This window comes from Aureococcus anophagefferens (assembly GCF_000186865.1).
Source record: "Aureococcus anophagefferens unplaced genomic scaffold AURANscaffold_8, whole genome shotgun sequence".
Lineage (NCBI taxonomy): Eukaryota > Pelagophyceae > Pelagomonadales > Pelagomonadaceae > Aureococcus > Aureococcus anophagefferens.
Genome location: NW_008705568.1, coordinates 1,528,069 through 1,544,074, shown reverse-complemented (window position 1 = coordinate 1,544,074; position 16,006 = coordinate 1,528,069). Strand labels below are relative to the sequence as shown.

At 71.2% G+C, this 16,006-nt stretch overlaps 4 protein-coding genes across 4 annotated transcripts; 2 read left to right on the top strand and 2 right to left on the bottom strand.

Moving 5' to 3' along the window:
• Positions 1–1,091: 1,091 nt before the first annotated feature.
• AURANDRAFT_64001 (hypothetical protein) lies at positions 1,092–1,949 on the top strand (the record flags this gene model as incomplete). The annotated part of the gene is made up of 1 exon (XM_009038444.1): positions 1,092–1,949. The coding sequence occupies one exon, from the start codon at positions 1,092–1,094 to the stop codon at positions 1,947–1,949; it is 858 nt and encodes a 285-aa protein (XP_009036692.1).
• Positions 1,950–2,518: 569 nt separating this feature from the next.
• Positions 2,519–4,540, bottom strand: AURANDRAFT_64000 (hypothetical protein; the record flags this gene model as incomplete). Its single annotated transcript, XM_009038365.1, has 3 exons — positions 2,519–2,577; positions 2,802–3,356; positions 3,556–4,540. 3 exons carry the CDS (start codon positions 4,538–4,540, stop codon positions 2,519–2,521), a joined length of 1,599 nt encoding a protein of 532 aa, XP_009036613.1.
• Positions 4,541–4,599: 59 nt separating this feature from the next.
• Positions 4,600–6,125, top strand: AURANDRAFT_37435 (hypothetical protein; the record flags this gene model as incomplete). Its single annotated transcript, XM_009038445.1, has 2 exons — positions 4,600–4,697; positions 4,783–6,125. The coding sequence occupies one exon, from the start codon at positions 4,912–4,914 to the stop codon at positions 6,070–6,072; it is 1,161 nt and encodes a 386-aa protein (XP_009036693.1).
• Positions 6,126–9,654: 3,529 nt separating this feature from the next.
• On the bottom strand, positions 9,655–10,407 carry AURANDRAFT_11655 (hypothetical protein; the record flags this gene model as incomplete). Its single annotated transcript, XM_009038364.1, has 1 exon — positions 9,655–10,407. A coding segment is annotated over one exon (753 nt), but the record flags the coding sequence as incomplete, so codon positions are not given.
• Positions 10,408–16,006: the final 5,599 nt, after the last annotated feature.

Sequence of the window (16,006 nt, the reverse complement as noted above, 5' to 3'; positions counted from 1 at the left end):
CTGCCCCGCCGCCGCCGCCGCCGCCCGCGGCGGCGCCCGCGGCGGCGCCGCCGCGGGCGGCCCCGCGGGACGACTCCCTCGCGGCGCTCAAGGCCAAGGTCGCCGAGTGCCGCGCGATTTTAGGCGACGGCTTCGGCGAGGGCTACGTCGCCGCGTGCCTCGCCGCGCTCGCCTTCGACACAAACGCCGTCGTCTCGCGCCTCCTCGACGGCCGGCCGCCGCCCGAGGTCGCGCACCTGTCGCCCCAGCTCGCGGACGTCGCGCTCGCCAAGCCCCGGACGCTCCGCTCGGCCCCGGCGCCGCCGGACGCGGCCTTCGCGGCGCGGCAGAAGGCCCGCGCGCGGCGCCTCGAGCGCGACGACCGCGAGGCCGAGGAGCTCCGCCTCCTCGCCGGCGGCCTCTACGACGACGACTACGACGACCGCTACGACGGCCCCGACGACCCCATCGTCGCCGCGACCGCGCTCGGCGACCAGCTGTGTGCAAATCAAATCTTCAACCCGACTTCAATGTGCGCGTATGCGACAATTTTGATGCAAGCTCTTCGGCTGTGCTTCGAGACCTCGACGAGAGCAATCGATTCGTCCAAAAATCAGCCGAATCGACTTCGATTTGACCGAGCTAGAGAATTCTCAAGTTTGGCCCCGACGTCCCAGCTCACTGGTTGATTTGCACACAGGCGACCAGGACGCGGTCCGCAAGGCCAACAGGGTCGCGCGCGCCGACGAGGCCGAGGACGCCTACTGGGCCGGGCAGCGCAACCTCAACCACGCCGCGCCGGCCTTCGCGCCCGCGGCCGCCGCCGCCGCGGAGGACGGCGCCGCCGCGGGCCCCGCGCCCGCGCCGCCGCCGGACGCGAAGAAGGTCGCCATCCAGCGCAAGCGGAACAACAAGAACAAGTCCGCCGTCGCCAACCACCACCGGAAGGACCGCGCGCTCAAGAAGGCGATGTACTAAGAGCCTGCTTGACGTTCAACATGCCATTTGGTGCCGCGTCGATTGCTTGACGTTCAACTTGCCTGTGACCCGACTCGGAGATGTGTGATGAGCTCAGCTGCGACGATGACGAGGTAGCGCTGATCATCCGCTGAATGCGGCGCGCGGTCGCAGCGCTCCCGCTCGCCGGCTCCGCCGCGGCCGCGCGGTCGCAGCAGCAGCCGCGCCACCAAGACGACGAGTTCCGCGTGCTCGTCGTCGGCGCCGGGCTGGGCGGCTGCGTCTGCGCGTCGGAGCTGCGCAAGCGCTTCGAGGACGGCGGCCCGACGCTGCGCCTGAGCGTCTGGGAGCGCGCGACCTACTGCGCGGGGCGATTCGGCGCGCGCGCGGTCCACGGCGGCCGCGCCGTCGACCTCGGGAGCCAGGTGCTCTCGGTCGTCGACCCGAGCGACGCGCGCGCCGCGCCGGGCCACGGCGTGAGCGCCGAGGCCTCCATCGCCGCGTTCGCTGAGGCGTCCCGGCTCGCGCGCGCCGGGCTCCTCGTCCCCGCGGACGACGGCGCGCTCGCCGGGACCGAGGAGCGGCTCAACTGGCCGGGCCTCTGGCGCCACTACCGCGCCGCGACGTCGCTCTCCGACGTCCTCGAAGACGTGCTCGCGCGCGCGCGGCCCGCGGACGTGCGCTTCGGCCGCCGCGTCGACGCCGTCGCGGTGTCGGACCGCGGCATCGTCGTCTCGGCGACGCAGCGGCCGGCGGGCGAGCGCGTCGCGGAGACCTTCGACGCCGTCGTGGTCGCCGTCGCGGCGCCGGACGCGCTGGCCATCGGCGGCGCGGCCGGCGGCCTGCCCGCGGGGGCCGTCGTCGCGGGCGTCGCCTACGACGCGCGGACGGCGGCGGCCTTCTTCTTCGACGACGCCGGCGGCGCGCTGTGTGCAAATCAACCACTGGTTTGGGGGGTCCCCACCAAACTTCAGAACTCTCTAGCTCCGTCAAATCGACGTCGATTCGTCTGATTTTTGGACGAATCGATTGCTCTCGTCAAGTTCTCGAAGCCCAGCAGAAGCTTGCGTCGAAACCGTCGCATACGCGCACATTGAAGTCGGGTTGAAGATTTGATTTCCACACAGGCGGCGCGGCGACGGCGGCGCTCGACGCGATCTTCCGGGGCCGCGCGGAGCTCGACGCCTTCGACGCGCCGGGCCTCGAGCTCGTCGCGCGCGCGCGCGGCGCGGCCGCCGTCGTCGCGCACGGGCCCGCGGCGCGCGGCGCGGCGCCGCCCGTCGACGCCGCCGCCGTGCTCGCCGCGCTCGGCGACGACGAGCGCCTCCGCGTCGTTTACACGAAGACCGTTCCCTGGGACGTGGCCCAGGTCGCGAGACCGGCCGAAGCCCTCGCGCCCGAGAGCCCGGTCTCCGCGTCGTCGCCCTGCGTGCCCCACGGCACCGCGAACCTCGTCCTCTGCGGCGACTACTGCACGACGTCGTCCTTCCTCGGCACCTTCGCGTCCGCGCGCGCCGCGGCCATCGTCGTCCGCGACCGGGCGCGGCCAAAGTAACAACAACACCATTATGTGCGCGCGGCCTCACGCGGCGTTCCCCTTCTTCGCGCGCTTGGCCGCCGGCGCCTCGAGGACGGCGACGCCTGCGGGGCGCGCGCGCGTGGGCCGCGGCGGGGCGGGCGGTCGGCGGCGGGGGCCGCGGGGCGTGTCCGATCGTGCGCGGCCGACGTCTTCATTCGCGGTAAAACGACCGACGGAGAGTATTTGACTCCGGCTCTCCGAGCGGCGCGATCGTTCCCCGGGCGGCTAAGCCCCGGCCCAAAGCTTCTTCCTCTCGGACGGCGATGCGTGGAAAAAAACAACGGACGCGGCCGCGCGCAGGGCGGCCGCGGGCCGTCGCAGCCGTCGCCGCCGCCGGCGCCGAAGTTGACGCGGAGCTTGCGGCCGCGGACGCGCCGCGGCCGGCGGCCCGCGGCGTCGACGACCTTGGACGCCGCCGCGACGTCCGCGCAGGTAATCACCGCGGAGCCGTAGAACAGCCGGGTCGTCCGGTCCAGGAGCCAGGTCAGGGGCGTCGCGCGGTCGAGGCTCAGCGCGTCGAGCACCTCGGACCGCTCCGCCGTGAAGGGCAAATTCCCGACGAAGACGAAGCGCGCGGGTGGCCGCGCGGCCTTGGCCGTCGCCCGGTCGTCGCGCTGCCGCTTCGCCGCGGCCTTGCGGGCGACGTCGTCGGCGCCGCCCTTCAACACGCAGTCCGGTAGAGGCGTCGCGCGCGCGCCCGCGTGGTTCTCCCGGCAGAGGCGGCACCGGAGCTTCGCCGCGAGCGCGGGCCGCTTGGCCGCGTCGGCGAAGACGGGGTCGCGGCAGGCCGCGCAGACGACGACGGGCACGCGGCAGTCCTTGGCCGCGCACGCGAACTTGCCTGTGTGGAAATCAACCACTGGTTTGGGGGGTCCCCACCAAACTTCAGAACTCTCTATCTCGGTCAAATCGACGTCGATTCGCCTGATTTTTGGACGCATCGATTGCTTTCGTCGAGTTCTCGAAGCACGGCAGAAAGCCTCGCGTCGAAACCGTCGAATACACGAACATTGAAGTCGGGTTGAATATTTGTTTTCCACACGCGAACTTGCCGCGGTACTCGTCGCACGGCGCGAGGCACGCGGCGCAGCTCCCGAGCGGCCGCCGGTCGGCCTGTTTCTCGGGCCGCTGCTCGAAGCGCTTGTCGAAGAGGTAGTTGGCGCCGCGCCAGTAGCCGCCCTCCGGGAACGTGCGGAGGTAGCGCTCGATGCCGCCGCGGACCATCAAGATCTCCTTCGGCGGGTCCGCGCCCTCGAGGAGCGCCGCGGCCGCGGCCTTGTTCGCGCAGTCCTCCTGGCTCTCGCAGGTCGGCGCGGCGTTCATGTCGTGGAGCAGGGCCGACGCGCGCTCGCAGCGGATGCCCCCCGTGCAGTACATGAGGACGGACCGGCCCGCGAGTTTCTTCTTCGTCTCCGGCAGGTTCAGCCACCGGGGGAACTCGTGCGAGTTGCGGATCTTGGGGTCCAGGAGCTCCGCGCCGCCCGGCGGCGGCACGATGCGGCCGATCTCCGTCTCGTACTGGTTCCGCACGTCGATGACGACGGCGCCCGGCGTCTCCAAGGCCTTGTGGTACGCGTCGGCCTCGAGGTGCCTGGCGGAGTTCGTCGCCAGCTTCGGCGCGCGGTCGTTGGCGAGGCCGTAGCCCACGAGCTCCTCCGTCTTCCGGATCGTCAGCGCCTTGAAGCGCTGGTTCTCCTCGAGGCCGTCGGTGACCTTGAAGTCCGCGGGGCCGAAGAGCGCGCCGTCCCAGGCCCTTAGCGACGCGCAGAATTTGCGCACGTCGCCGCCCCGGCCCGTGAGCGTGCAGTTGAGGCCCTCGGGGGCGCAGCGGCCCCGGCCCGTGATCTTGTGGCGCGCCCCGATGGCCAGCACCTCCGCCAGCGCCTTCTTGTGCTCCGCGTCGGTCCAGGCGGGCTCCCGGTAGGCGTAGAAGAGGAGGAGGCTGACCGCGCCGGGGTCCTCCGCGGGCGGGAGGGCGCGATGGGCCGACGACCGCGCCTGGGCGAGGTCGGCGACGGCCGCCATACGGATGGCCCGGAGAGCGATCGCCGAAGCTGTGGCACTTTGCCGGCACAAAGCAGCGCGCCTCCAAGCCGCGCGCCTTTCTCCCAACCATCGGCTTTGGCCGCGCGTTCTCGACCATGACCACGGAGCTCCAGAGCCTCCTCGACACGTTCGCGAGCCGCCTCGCCGTCGTCGAGGGGAAGCTCGGCGTCGCCGCGGCGGCGGGTGCGCCGCCGGCGGCCGGCGGCGGCGGCGGCGGCGAGGCGCCGTCCATCGCGGCCTTCGACGCCTACTGCGCGGCCTACCTCGACCCCTTCGTCGCGGCCTGCGGCGCCCTCGGGTCGCCCGAGGCGGCGGCCTGCGGCGACGTCGTCGCCGAGGGCTGGGCCGCGATGCGCGCGTTCCTCGTCGCCGCGTCCCAGTCGAAAAAACCGGCGAACTTCCCCGCGGACTGCATGCCCCTGCTCAAGCCGGCGCAGGAGGCCATGGCCAAGGCGTCCAAGGCCGTGGGCCGCGGCGACTGGGAGTGCCACCAGAAGACCGTCTCCGAGGGCCTCCAGTGCCTGAGCTGGCTCGTCGTCGTCCCGGCGCCGCGCGACGTCATCGAGAGCTACATCGGCGGCCAGGACTTCTGGGCGAACAAGATCCGCGTCAAGTACAAGAAGACGGCGCCGGCGCAGACGGCTTTCTGCGACACCTTCAAGAAGCTCATCCAGGAGCTCATGCCCTACGTAAAGGAGCACCACATGGCCGGCGTGACGTTCAACCCCAAGGGCGGCGACCTCGCGGCCTTCGCGGGCGCGCCCGCGCCGGCGCCGAAGACGGCCGCCGCGCCCGCGGCGGCGCCGGCGGCGGCCGGCGGCGGCGCGAAGGCGGGTTTGGGCGCGGCGCTCGCGGGGCTCCAGGGCGCGAACGACCTCCAGTCCAAGGGCCTGCGCAAGGTCACGGACGACCAGAAGACCTACAAGAAGGAGTACGCCGGCGGCGCGGCGCCGGCGCCCAAGGCCAAGCCCAAGGTCGTGGCCCGGAAGCAGACGGTGACCAAGGGCGAGCCGAAGAAGACGCTCGTGGGCAAGAAGTGGCTCGTCGAGAACCAGACCAAGGACTGCGGCGTCGTCACGGTAGACCTCGACGCCGCCGAGGGCCACAAGTTCACGATCTACGTCGTGGCGTGCTACGAGGCGACGATCGTCGTCAACGGCAAGTGCAACTCCGTCACGGTGGACGCGTGCGCGAAGTGCCAGGTCGTCTTCGACTCGTGCATCTCGTCCTTCGAGGTCGTCAACTCCAAGTCCATGAAGGTCCAGGTCCGCGGCACCTGCCCCTCCGTCGCCATCGACAAGACCGACGGCATCCTCACGTACCTGAGCAAGGACACGCTCCCGATCACGTCCTTCCTCACGTCCAAGTCCAGCGACATGCAGGTCTCCTTCCCCGACGACAACGACGACATGGTCGAGGCGCCCATCCCCGAGCAGTTCCAGCACAAGGCCTGCCTCAAGGACGGCAAGCCCAGCCTCACGACGGACGTGTCCGACCTCTACTCCCACTGAGCCGCCGCCGCGCCCCCCGCCCCGCGACGTGAGACGTTAGACGCTGAACGTCCCCTTGGCGCGGGGGTCGCAGATGGGCACGCAGCCGCAGCGGAGGAGCCGCGACGCGAGGCCCTCGCGCGAGAGCTCCGCGGGCGTCGGCTCTGCGGGCGGCGCGGGCGCCGCGTCGTCCGGGTCGTCGACGCGGAAGGTCCCGTCCGGCGCCTCCTTCCAGAGCCAGGAGCCCCGGCGGCGCGACTCGGACATGCCGTCGACGATGTCCCCGCGGAAGACTTGGGCGATCCAGGACGCGTCCCAGGCTCGCGCCGGCGGCGTCAGCGGCTCGGGCAGCTCCGCCGCGGCCTCCGCGGCCTCCGCGGCCTCGGACGTGTCGATGGTGATGAAGGACGACGAGCTCGCGTGAGCCATGATGCCGGGCCGGATCCGCGCCTCGAGCCGGGGCAGCCCTGTCCAGAGAGCGCGCCACGACACAGAGCTCATGTCAACATTGTCCTCAACAACGGTTCCGGCGCATACGATGCATATGGGCCGCCGCGGCCTCGTCGCCGCGGGCGCCGCGGCCGCCGCGGCCTACGTTGCGTACCGGCTCTGGGCCCGGCGGCGGCGCCGGCGGCGGCCGCCGCACGTCGTCCTGATCGTCACGGACCAGGAGCTGCCCTGGGACCGGCTGCCCGTGACCTTCCCCCTCGCCGAGCTCCCGAACCGCTGCCGCCTCAAGAAAGCCTGCGCGTCCTTCGCCAACTTCGTCACGGCGGCGAGCCCCTGCACGCCGAGCCGCGCGACGCTCTACACGGGGCGCCACTTCCAGCACACGGGCGTCTTCGACAATTGCGCGTCGCTCGGCGACAAGGCCGAGACGGTGGGCCACCACCTGCGCCGCGCGGGCTACGCGACGTGCTACGCGGGCAAGTTCCACCTCGACGAGACGTTGTTTTCCAAGTTCGAGCGCGACGCGACGCGCAACGACCCGCGGCTCTTGGACGGCGACCGGAGCCGGGGCTTGGTCCGCGCGCTCCTCGACGAGGCGGCGGCGCGGAAAGCGAAGAAGCCCCACCCCTGGCTCGGCGTCGACTTTTCCGGAGCGCTGGAGCGCTACGGGTTCTCGGAGCCGTGGGCGTCCGTCGGCGACCTGCCCGGCTGGGCGCTCGAGGGCCACGCGGAGGACCCGCTCACCGCGGAGGAGGCCGCGGCCGCGCTCGGCCGCGCGGGCCCGGCGTCCGAGCCCCTCTTCCTCGCCTGCAACTTCGTCAACCCGCACGACATCATGTTCTACGAGGCCGGCGACGGCCAGGAGCGCACGCGGCGCCGGCCCCTGTTCCTGGAGACGATGCCCTTCGCGCGCGCGCGCGACCTCAAGGGCTTCGCGGCGGGCGGCGAACGCGACGACTTCGGAGACGAAGACAAGCCGGCGGCGGCCGACGAGTACGACGACGGCCTGCCGGAGCCCTACGGCAGCCGCTGGCGCGCGCTGCCGCTGAGCCTCCACGCGGACCACGAGGAGTTGTTGCCCAACTCCGTGCTCATGCACCAGGCCGTGTGGAAATCAACCACTGGTCTGTGGGATCCCCACCAAACTTCAAACCTCTCTCTCTCGGTCACATCGAAGTCGATTCGGCTGATTTTTGGACCGATCGATCGCTCTCGTCGACTTCTCGAAGCACAGCGGAAGCGCTCGCGTCGAAACCTTCGCACACGCGCACATTGAAGTCGGGTCGAAGATTTGAGTTCCACGCAGGCACCAGGCGGTCGTCGACGCGCGCTTCGGCCACCTCGCGTCGAACGCGGAGTACGAGCGCTTCCTGGACTACTACCTCAACGCGCTGCGGGACAGCGACGCGCAGCTCGGGGCCGTGCTCGACGCCGTCGACGACCTCGAGCGCCGCGACGGCCGCGGCGTCGTGGTCGTCTTCGCGTCGGACCCAGGGCAGGAAAAGAGAGCGAAATTCCCAACTTCAAAGGCTCCGATCTCGGCCGTTTTCCACTCGTTTCGGCTGATTTTTGGACGAGCGATCATCTCTCGGAACGGTCTCGAAGCATGGATGCTTTTTCCGGAACGCGCGCGCGCGGAACACTCATGTTGAAGAGAACTTGAATCACCCTTTTCCTGCCCAGGTCGGACCACGGCGAGATGCTCGGCGCGCACCAGTGCCGCCAGAAGGGCAACGTGCTCTACCGCGAGAACGTGTCGACGCCCTTTTTGGTTCGGGCGCCGGGCATGGCGCTCGCCCCGGGCGCGGCCGTCGGCGACGTCGTCTCGGCCGTCGACGTGCTGCCGACGATCTTGGACTACGCGGGCGTCCGAATCCCCGCGGACCTCCCGGGCGCGTCGCTGAAACCGTTTCTGGACGGCGCCGCGCCGCGCCACGGGCGGTCCGCGGCGCTCGTGCAGTTCGGTTTGGACTACGGCAAGTTCTTCCGGCGCGTCGCGGCGAGCCGCCACGCGTCGTCGCCCCAGGCCGGCGCGCCGCAGCCCCACCTCGGCGGCTGGGTCGTCGACACGGCCGCGCTCGCGTCCGAGGCCCTGGCCCAGCCCATGCTCGTGGACACGCGGCGGTCGTCGTCGGGCGAGAGCTTGGGCGGGTCCGACGGCGAGGGGTCGACGCCGGGCGGGTCGCTGCTCGACGGCGAGATTCGCATGCGCGCGGGCATGGAGGTCATCTCGGACGCGCGGCGCGCGAACATGGTGCCCCAGCGCTGCGTGCGCCGCTCCGTGACCGTCATGGCGCGGACGCTCGAGCTGCGCGCCCTCGGCCAGTGCGTCGTCACGGGCCGCCACAAGTTCGGGCGCTTCTTCTCGCCCCGCGACCACCAGCTCCCGGAGACGTGGGACGCGCTCTTCGAGGCCAACGACGTCGTCGCCTACGACACGCTCGACGACCCCTACGAGCTCGTCAACCTCGCGCACCCGCGCTACCGCGACCGCAACCGCGCGCTGCTCCTGCGGCTCAACGACGCGCTCAACGCGGCCATCGCCGCGGAGACGGCGACGCCGGGGCCGCCGCGCGTGCCCTGGACCTCGCGGCGACGAGCGGGGGCGTAACGGGGGGTTAAGGCGGGGACCGGACCCGAGGAGGCGAGGAGGCAGTCCGCGCGCGCGTCGATGAGCACGCCGTGGGGGCGGATGGTGGGCCTGCGCGCGTCGAAGCTGCAGCCCGCTGAAGACGAAGAAGATGATGACGATGCAGACGAAGAAGGCGAAGAAGAAGAAGAAGACGAAGACGGCGGGATATGTCGTGCGCTTCTCGGCGCTCGAGCCTCCTTCGACAGAGCGCGGCCTGCGGGTGGTCGCGGCCGTACTCGCGCTCGAAGATCGCGAGCGCGCGCTCGAGGAGGCCACGCTTCTTCGTCGCATCGCCGAGCTCGCCGTGCGCGACACCGAGATTCATCAGCGTTTCGGCCGATTTCACGTGGCCTCGGCCAAACTCGCGCTCGTGGATCGCGAGCGCGCGCTCGAGGACGTCGCGCGCCTTAGCCGCGTCACCGAGGGCGATGTGCGCGCTCCCGAGATTCGTCAGCGTGATGGCTACTTCGCTGTGTTCGCTGCCGTGCTCGAGCTCGAAGATCGCGAGCGCGCGCTCGAGAGAGACCGCGCGCCTTGGCGTTATCGCCGAGTTTGTAGTGCGCGTTCCCGAGGTTCCTCAGCGTCCTGGCCACATAGACGTGGTCGCCGCCGTACTCGCGCTCCTGGATCGCGAGCGCGCGCTCGAGGAGCTCGCGCGCCTTGGCGTTGTCGCCGAGGGAGCCGTGCGCGTCCCCGAGGTCCGACAGCGTGCTGGCCACGGTCGTGTGGTCGCGGCCGAACTTGCGCTCCAAGATCGCGAGCGCGTGCTCGAGGACGTCGCGCTGCTTGACGTAGTCGCCGAGGGAGCCGTGCGCGTTCGCGAGGTTCCCCAGCGCCAAGGCCACCACCACGTTTTCGCTGCCGTACTCGCGCTCCAAGATCGCGAGCGCGCGCTCGAGGAGGTCGCGCTTCTTCGCGTAGTCGCCGAGGGAGCCGTACGCATTCCCGAGGCCCATCAGCGTCCCAGCAACCTCCTTGTGGTCGCGGCCGTACTCGCGCTCCTGGATCGCGAGCGCGCGCTCGAGGAGGTCGCGCCACTTGGCGTAGTCGCCGAGGGAGCCGTACGTGCCACCGAGATGCTTCAGCGCGAAGACCACCTCGCGGTGATCGGGCCCAAACTCGCGCTCCTTGATCTCCAGAATCTTCTCCAAGACGCGCACCGCGCTCGCGTGCTCCGCGATCGAATAGAGAAGCACCTCTAGCTCGCCGAGCAGCCTCTCGTCCGTCGCGCGGTCGGAGCCGAGCACGCGATCCACGAGGTCGTCGACGTTCTCCGCATCGGCGACGGGCAACGCGCAGAGCATGTTGAGGCGCTGCTCGACGGCGTCCGCGTTGCCGAGGAAGTACTCGCGGAAGAACTCGTAGGTCACGTGGCTCTTGTGCATGGGCTCCGACTGCTTGATCGCGGCGTGGTGGATCTGGAGCTCGCAGAGATGCAACACCTCCTCGCCCGCGGCGCCTTCGACGCGCACCGCCACGTTCATGAGAATGTCGCGATAGCCGTTAAAGCACGGCGGGTTGAACCGGTTCTTCGTCCGCACGATGTCGACGCGCGGGTCTTCGTCGAGCGCTTCGTAGAGCCGCACGATCTCGTCCTCGGTCGCGCACATGACGGAGCCGCGCACGACGTCGAAGAGCCAGGACGTGGCCGGCGCCGTATTCTTCGCGTACTCGTTCCGCGCCTTGGCCTCGGCGCGCGCGCGCCCCTTGAGCGGCGCAAGCTTCAGGACCGCGCCGTCCGGGCACGCGGCGGTCATGACCTCGCCGTACTTGAGCAACGCCTTCTCCGCGACCGCGTACAGCTCATCGAGCGTCGTCGCCGGCGCGCCGTGCAGCCCGCACTGGCGCCGGTCGTCGCCGAGGCCTTTGCCGCGCCACGCGATTTCGCAGACCGTGCCCGTGAAGTGCTCGTCGTAGACGGCCTCGATCTGGTCGCGGGCGATCTTGAACTGCTTCAGGTTCGTAAATAATATAGCCTTCTTTCGGTTGAGGAGGCCGTGCGCCTCGGCGTAGGCCTGGACCTTTGGCCACGCGACGACGTCGTCCTCCTTGGCCGCAGCGAAGGCCTGCTGCGCCTCTTCGCCGTAGAGCACGCCGATCTCGTTCTTGATGTCGACCTCCGCCAGGGGCTGCTGCGCCGTGCTCACGGCGGCGCCCATGGCGGGCTGCCTTTTAGGCTACTGAAACGGCAAGCAGGTTGATCGAGACGTTGAGGAGCTGGATGCCGCCGAGGAGCAGGCACGGCCGGCTCCGCCTCCAGAGGCGAATCGATCTCTGTGCTCGAACACTCAGACGCCGTCGGCTGGCAACGCGCATCGCGTGCGGGCATCGGGTTCCGCGCATCGCAGCGTTCCGGCGGCGCATCCCGCGCAAAATCCCCAAACCCCGGACGCGCATCGCGAACACACCGGCTCCCCTTGACGCCGACCCATGTCCTACCTCGACCAGATCGCGCGCGCCGGCGGCCAGGGCGACGGCGGCCCGCCGCTGTCGACGCTCGGCTTCGCGCCGACGGGCCGCGCGTCCTGCAAGGGCTGCGGCGGCGCCATCCCCAAGGGCGGCCTCCGCGCGACCAAGTTCGTGCGCTCCGCGCACCACGACGGCTACGACGCCGCGCACTACCACGCGGAGTGCCTCAAGAGCCCGCCGCGCGGCTTCGACCCGCGGTGCGTGCTCGCGCTGCCCTGGCGCGACCAGCTGAACTTCTCCGGCGACGACGCGCAGAAGGACGCGCTCCGCGGGAATCCCGACGCGCAGCGCGCGAGCGAGCTCCTGAGCGAGACGCGGAAGGCGCTCGCGAACGACGTCAAGCCCAAGGACGTGAAGCAGCTCTGCGAGGAGAACGGCTACGCGCTCGTCAGCGGGCCCAAGCCCATCCCGCTCGACACGCTCCTCGACGTCGCCGCCGACGGCCTCTGCTTCGGGAAACTCGCCGCGTGCGGCGCGTGCGGGTCGCGCGCGCTCCGCCACGCGGGCGCGGGCCAGGGCGGCCACGCGCTGACGTGGTGCACGGGCTGGGCGTCGGCGTCGACGGCCTGCGCCTTCGTCTCGCGCGACCCGCCGCCGCGCGAGTCCAAGGCCTGGGAGGGCTCGGCGGCGCTCCGCAAGGGCAAGGCGCGCGCGGCGCTCGCGGCGCTGCTCGAGGACGCCGACGGCCGCGCGGGCCGCGGCGCGCCGGATCCGTCCGCCGCGTCGCCGCCGCCGAAGAAGAAGGCGCGGACGTCCGCCGCGGCGGCGCCGCCGCCGCCGCCGTCGCCCAAGCTCAAGGCCGTGCCGCCGGACTCGCGGCTCCTCGTCGTCGACTCGCTCGCGTTGCAGGAGGCGGGCGCGGCGGGCGCGGCGGGCGGCCGCGTCTCCGTCGTCGTCACGCACGGCGGGCGCACGGCGATGAACGTGCAGCTCGTGCTCGTGGACAGCTGTGTGCAAATCAACCACTGCTTTGGGACGTCCCGACCAAACTTTGAAATTCTCTATCTCAGCCAATTCAAAGTCGATTCGGCTGATTTTTGGATGGATCGATTTCTCTCATCGAGTTCTCGAAGCACAGCCGAAGAGCTTGTGTCGAAACATTCGAATACACGCACATTGAAGTCGGTTTGAAGATTTGATTTGCACACAGGTGGACAGCGCGCACGAGGCGAACAAGTTCTACCGGCTCCAGTGCCTCAACTTCGGCGAGCGCTACGCGGTCTTCTCGCGCTGGGGCCGCGTGGGCCAGGACGACGGCCGCGGCGTCTACAGCGCCTACGGCGGCTCGCGGGCGAACAAGTGCATGCTCCACTTCCATCCCACGCTCGCCGACGCGCAGCAAGAGTTTTCGCACTACTTCAATCGCCACACGCTCAACGACTGGCCCGTCTTCGCGGCGACGCGCGCCTTCGAGCAGAAGCCCGGTTGCTACGACGTCGTGCGCCACGCGGACGCGGAGCTCGCGGGCGACGACGACGGGCCGGCGGCGCCGGCCGTTTCGCGGCCGGCGGCGGACCTCGGCGGCCTGGGCATCAAGGAGCTGAAGCGCCTCGCGGCGGAGCGCGGCGTCGACGTGTCGACGTGCTTCGAGAAGCGCGACCTCGTCGCCGCCGTCGCGGCGGCGCTCCCGGCCGCGCCGGCCGCGGCGCCGCCGCCGGCGTCGCTCGCGCCCCTCGAAACGTCCGTCGAGGCCTTCGTGCGCTGCATCATGGACAAGAAGAACCTCGAGGACGACCTCTCGAAGCGCGACGTCGACGTGAAAAAGTTCCCGTTGGGCGAGATCTCGCTCGCGTGCGTCAAGCGCGCCTACGCGGCGCTGTCGGCCGCGTCCGCCGCCGTCGAGCGCGCCGAGGCCACGGACGCGGCCCGGCAGTCCGACGTCGACCGCGCGCGCGACGCCGCCGCGGTGACGTCCGCGACGAACGACTTCCTCCGCGCGATCCCGCACAAGGTCGGCCGCGGCGCCATGGCCGCGCTCCGCCTCGACTCCCGCGCGGTCATCCGGGAGAAGCTCGACCTCGTCGCGGCGCTCGAGCAGGTCCTCGTGCGCCTCCGCCTCGACCGCTCCGGCGCGGCGCCCGCGGCGCCCGCGGCGGACCCCCGCGACGAAGCGCGCCGCCAGTACGACGCCCTCGGCTGCGAGCTGACGCCCGTCGACCGGGGCACGCGGGCCTACGCGGAGATCGCCGCCTACCTCGCGCGGGGCTGGCCGCGCGCGCGGCTCGACGCGCTGTTCGAGGCGCGCATCCCGAAGCAGGAGGCGGCCTTCGCGCCGCACCGGACCGACGACTGCCGGCTCCTCTGGCACGGGTCGTCGCTGGCGAACTGGTGCGGCATCCTGAACGGCGGCCTGCGCATCGCGCCGCCCGAGGCGCCGGCGAACGGCTACAACTTCGACAAGGGCCTCTATTTCGCCGACTACGCGTCCAAGAGCGCCCAGTACTGCCGCGCGGACGACGGCGCGCCGGCCGTGCTCTGCCTCGCGGAGGTCGCCGTCGGCCGCCAGCACCGCGTCACGGCGCCGGACGTCAACGCGAACAACACGCGGCGCCTCAACTCCAAGGACTCCGTCTTCGCCCAGGGCAGGCTCGTGCCGGACCCGGCGGCCGGCGACCTCGACCACGGCGGCGCCAAGATCCCGCTCGGCGCGCCCGTGGCCTTCGCGCCGCCGGCCGACGCGCCCCCGCAGCAGCGGTTCATGGGCCACAACGAGCTCATCGTCTACGAGGAGGCGCGCCACAAGATCAAGTACGTCCTCCAGGTCCGCGCGGGGCCGCGGGGCCAGTGAGTGTGTCCTTACGCCGCGGTCCTAGACGTGGACGTTGACCGTGAGGCCGACGTTGAGGGGCGTGACGCCGCGGACGAAGCCCTGGGGCCCGAGGAGGGGCGCGCTGTCGTCGGGCACGCAGCCGAGGGTCAGCGTCGTGCGGTCGTTCTGGCGGCTCGCGGAGAGCGCGAGGTCCGTGTCCGGCACTCGGTACGCGGCGACGAGCTGCGCGGGCTGCGTGCCGAGCGCCTGCTTGAGCTGCGCGATCTGGGCCTGGTAGAGCTGGAAGAGCTGGACGTAGGCCTGCTGCTGGCTCGCGGCCTTGGCGCCCACGGAGCCGACCTTGGCTTGGCGGGACGCGATCTCGCCGAGGACGGCGGCGAGCGACGCGCGATCCGACGACGCGTCCCAGGAGCTCCCGGGCCGCGCGGCGGCGGCGGCCGCGGCCTCGAAGGCCGCGTCGGCCTCGGCGGGGCTCCCGCCGCCGGCGATCAGGGCGGACCGGACGACGGCGAGCTGCTTGACGAAGAGGCTCTCGAGCGCCGCGTCGATCGCGCTTTCGAGCGACGCGGCCGCGGCCGCGTCGTCGATGGGGCCCGCCGCGGCTAAAGCCTTGTCGTAGGCCGCGCCGAGCTTCGCGCCGAGGTCCTCGACGGCCTTGCCCGCGCCGAGCTCCGCCTCGAGGCCGCCGACGGCGGACTCGCAGGCCTTGAGCCCGGCGGAGAAGGCCTTGCCGACGGCGAACGTGGGGTCGGCCTCCTCCGCGCCGCCGCGCACGGCCAGGCGGAGCGGCGCCGGGCGGACCGCGCCCGAGGCCGCGAAAACGCCGAGGCACGCGAGCGCGAGCACTCGCCGTGTAGAGGTCGCCATGCTCTCTCTTCAACCAGACAGCGAGCAGGCTTGCCGCAGCCGAGGACTTTGAGCATGGGAGCCGCCTTTCGCACCTCACGGTGCGCGATTTTGTAGCGTCTTGCTGCCATCTACTTTCGCACCTCCCAGTGCGGACTTTCGCACCTCTCAGTGTGAGCGGTTTTGTAGCGTTTGAGCGCCATCGTCGATGTCGATGGCCAGCCCGAACGTCATCAATAAGCTGATGAGCCTCAAAAGGCCCGACCGGCGCCCGGCGCTCCGCTACGCGCCCTCGAGGGACCAGACCTGGGCCCACAGCTGCTGCTCCCGGGCCGCCCTCGCGGCGGCCCTCGGCGACGCCTCCATCTCGGCCATCGAGACGGACCTCGTCTGGAGCGAGTCGCAGAGCGCCGTCGTCCACGCGCATCCGCCGGCGACGGCGTCCGACCTGCCCTTCGACGCGTTCCTCGACGCGGTCTGCGGCGACGCCGCGCGGCCCGCGCACGTCAAGCTCGACTTCAAGATGCCGAACATCGTCGCGCCCTGCGTCGCGTCGATCGACAAGTATTACGCCGACGCGTTTCTCGAGAAGAAGATGGCCCTCTGGCTGAACGCGGACGTGCTGCCGGGGCCCGGGCGGTCGCGCTGCGACTTCGACGCGGACGCGTTCTGCCGGAATTGCTCGTCCATCCGCGGCGCCGTGCTGAGCCTGGGCTGGGCCGTCGACGTCGGCCTCGGCGACGCCTACGGCGACGGCGACGTCGACGCGATGCTCGACCTGCTGCGGC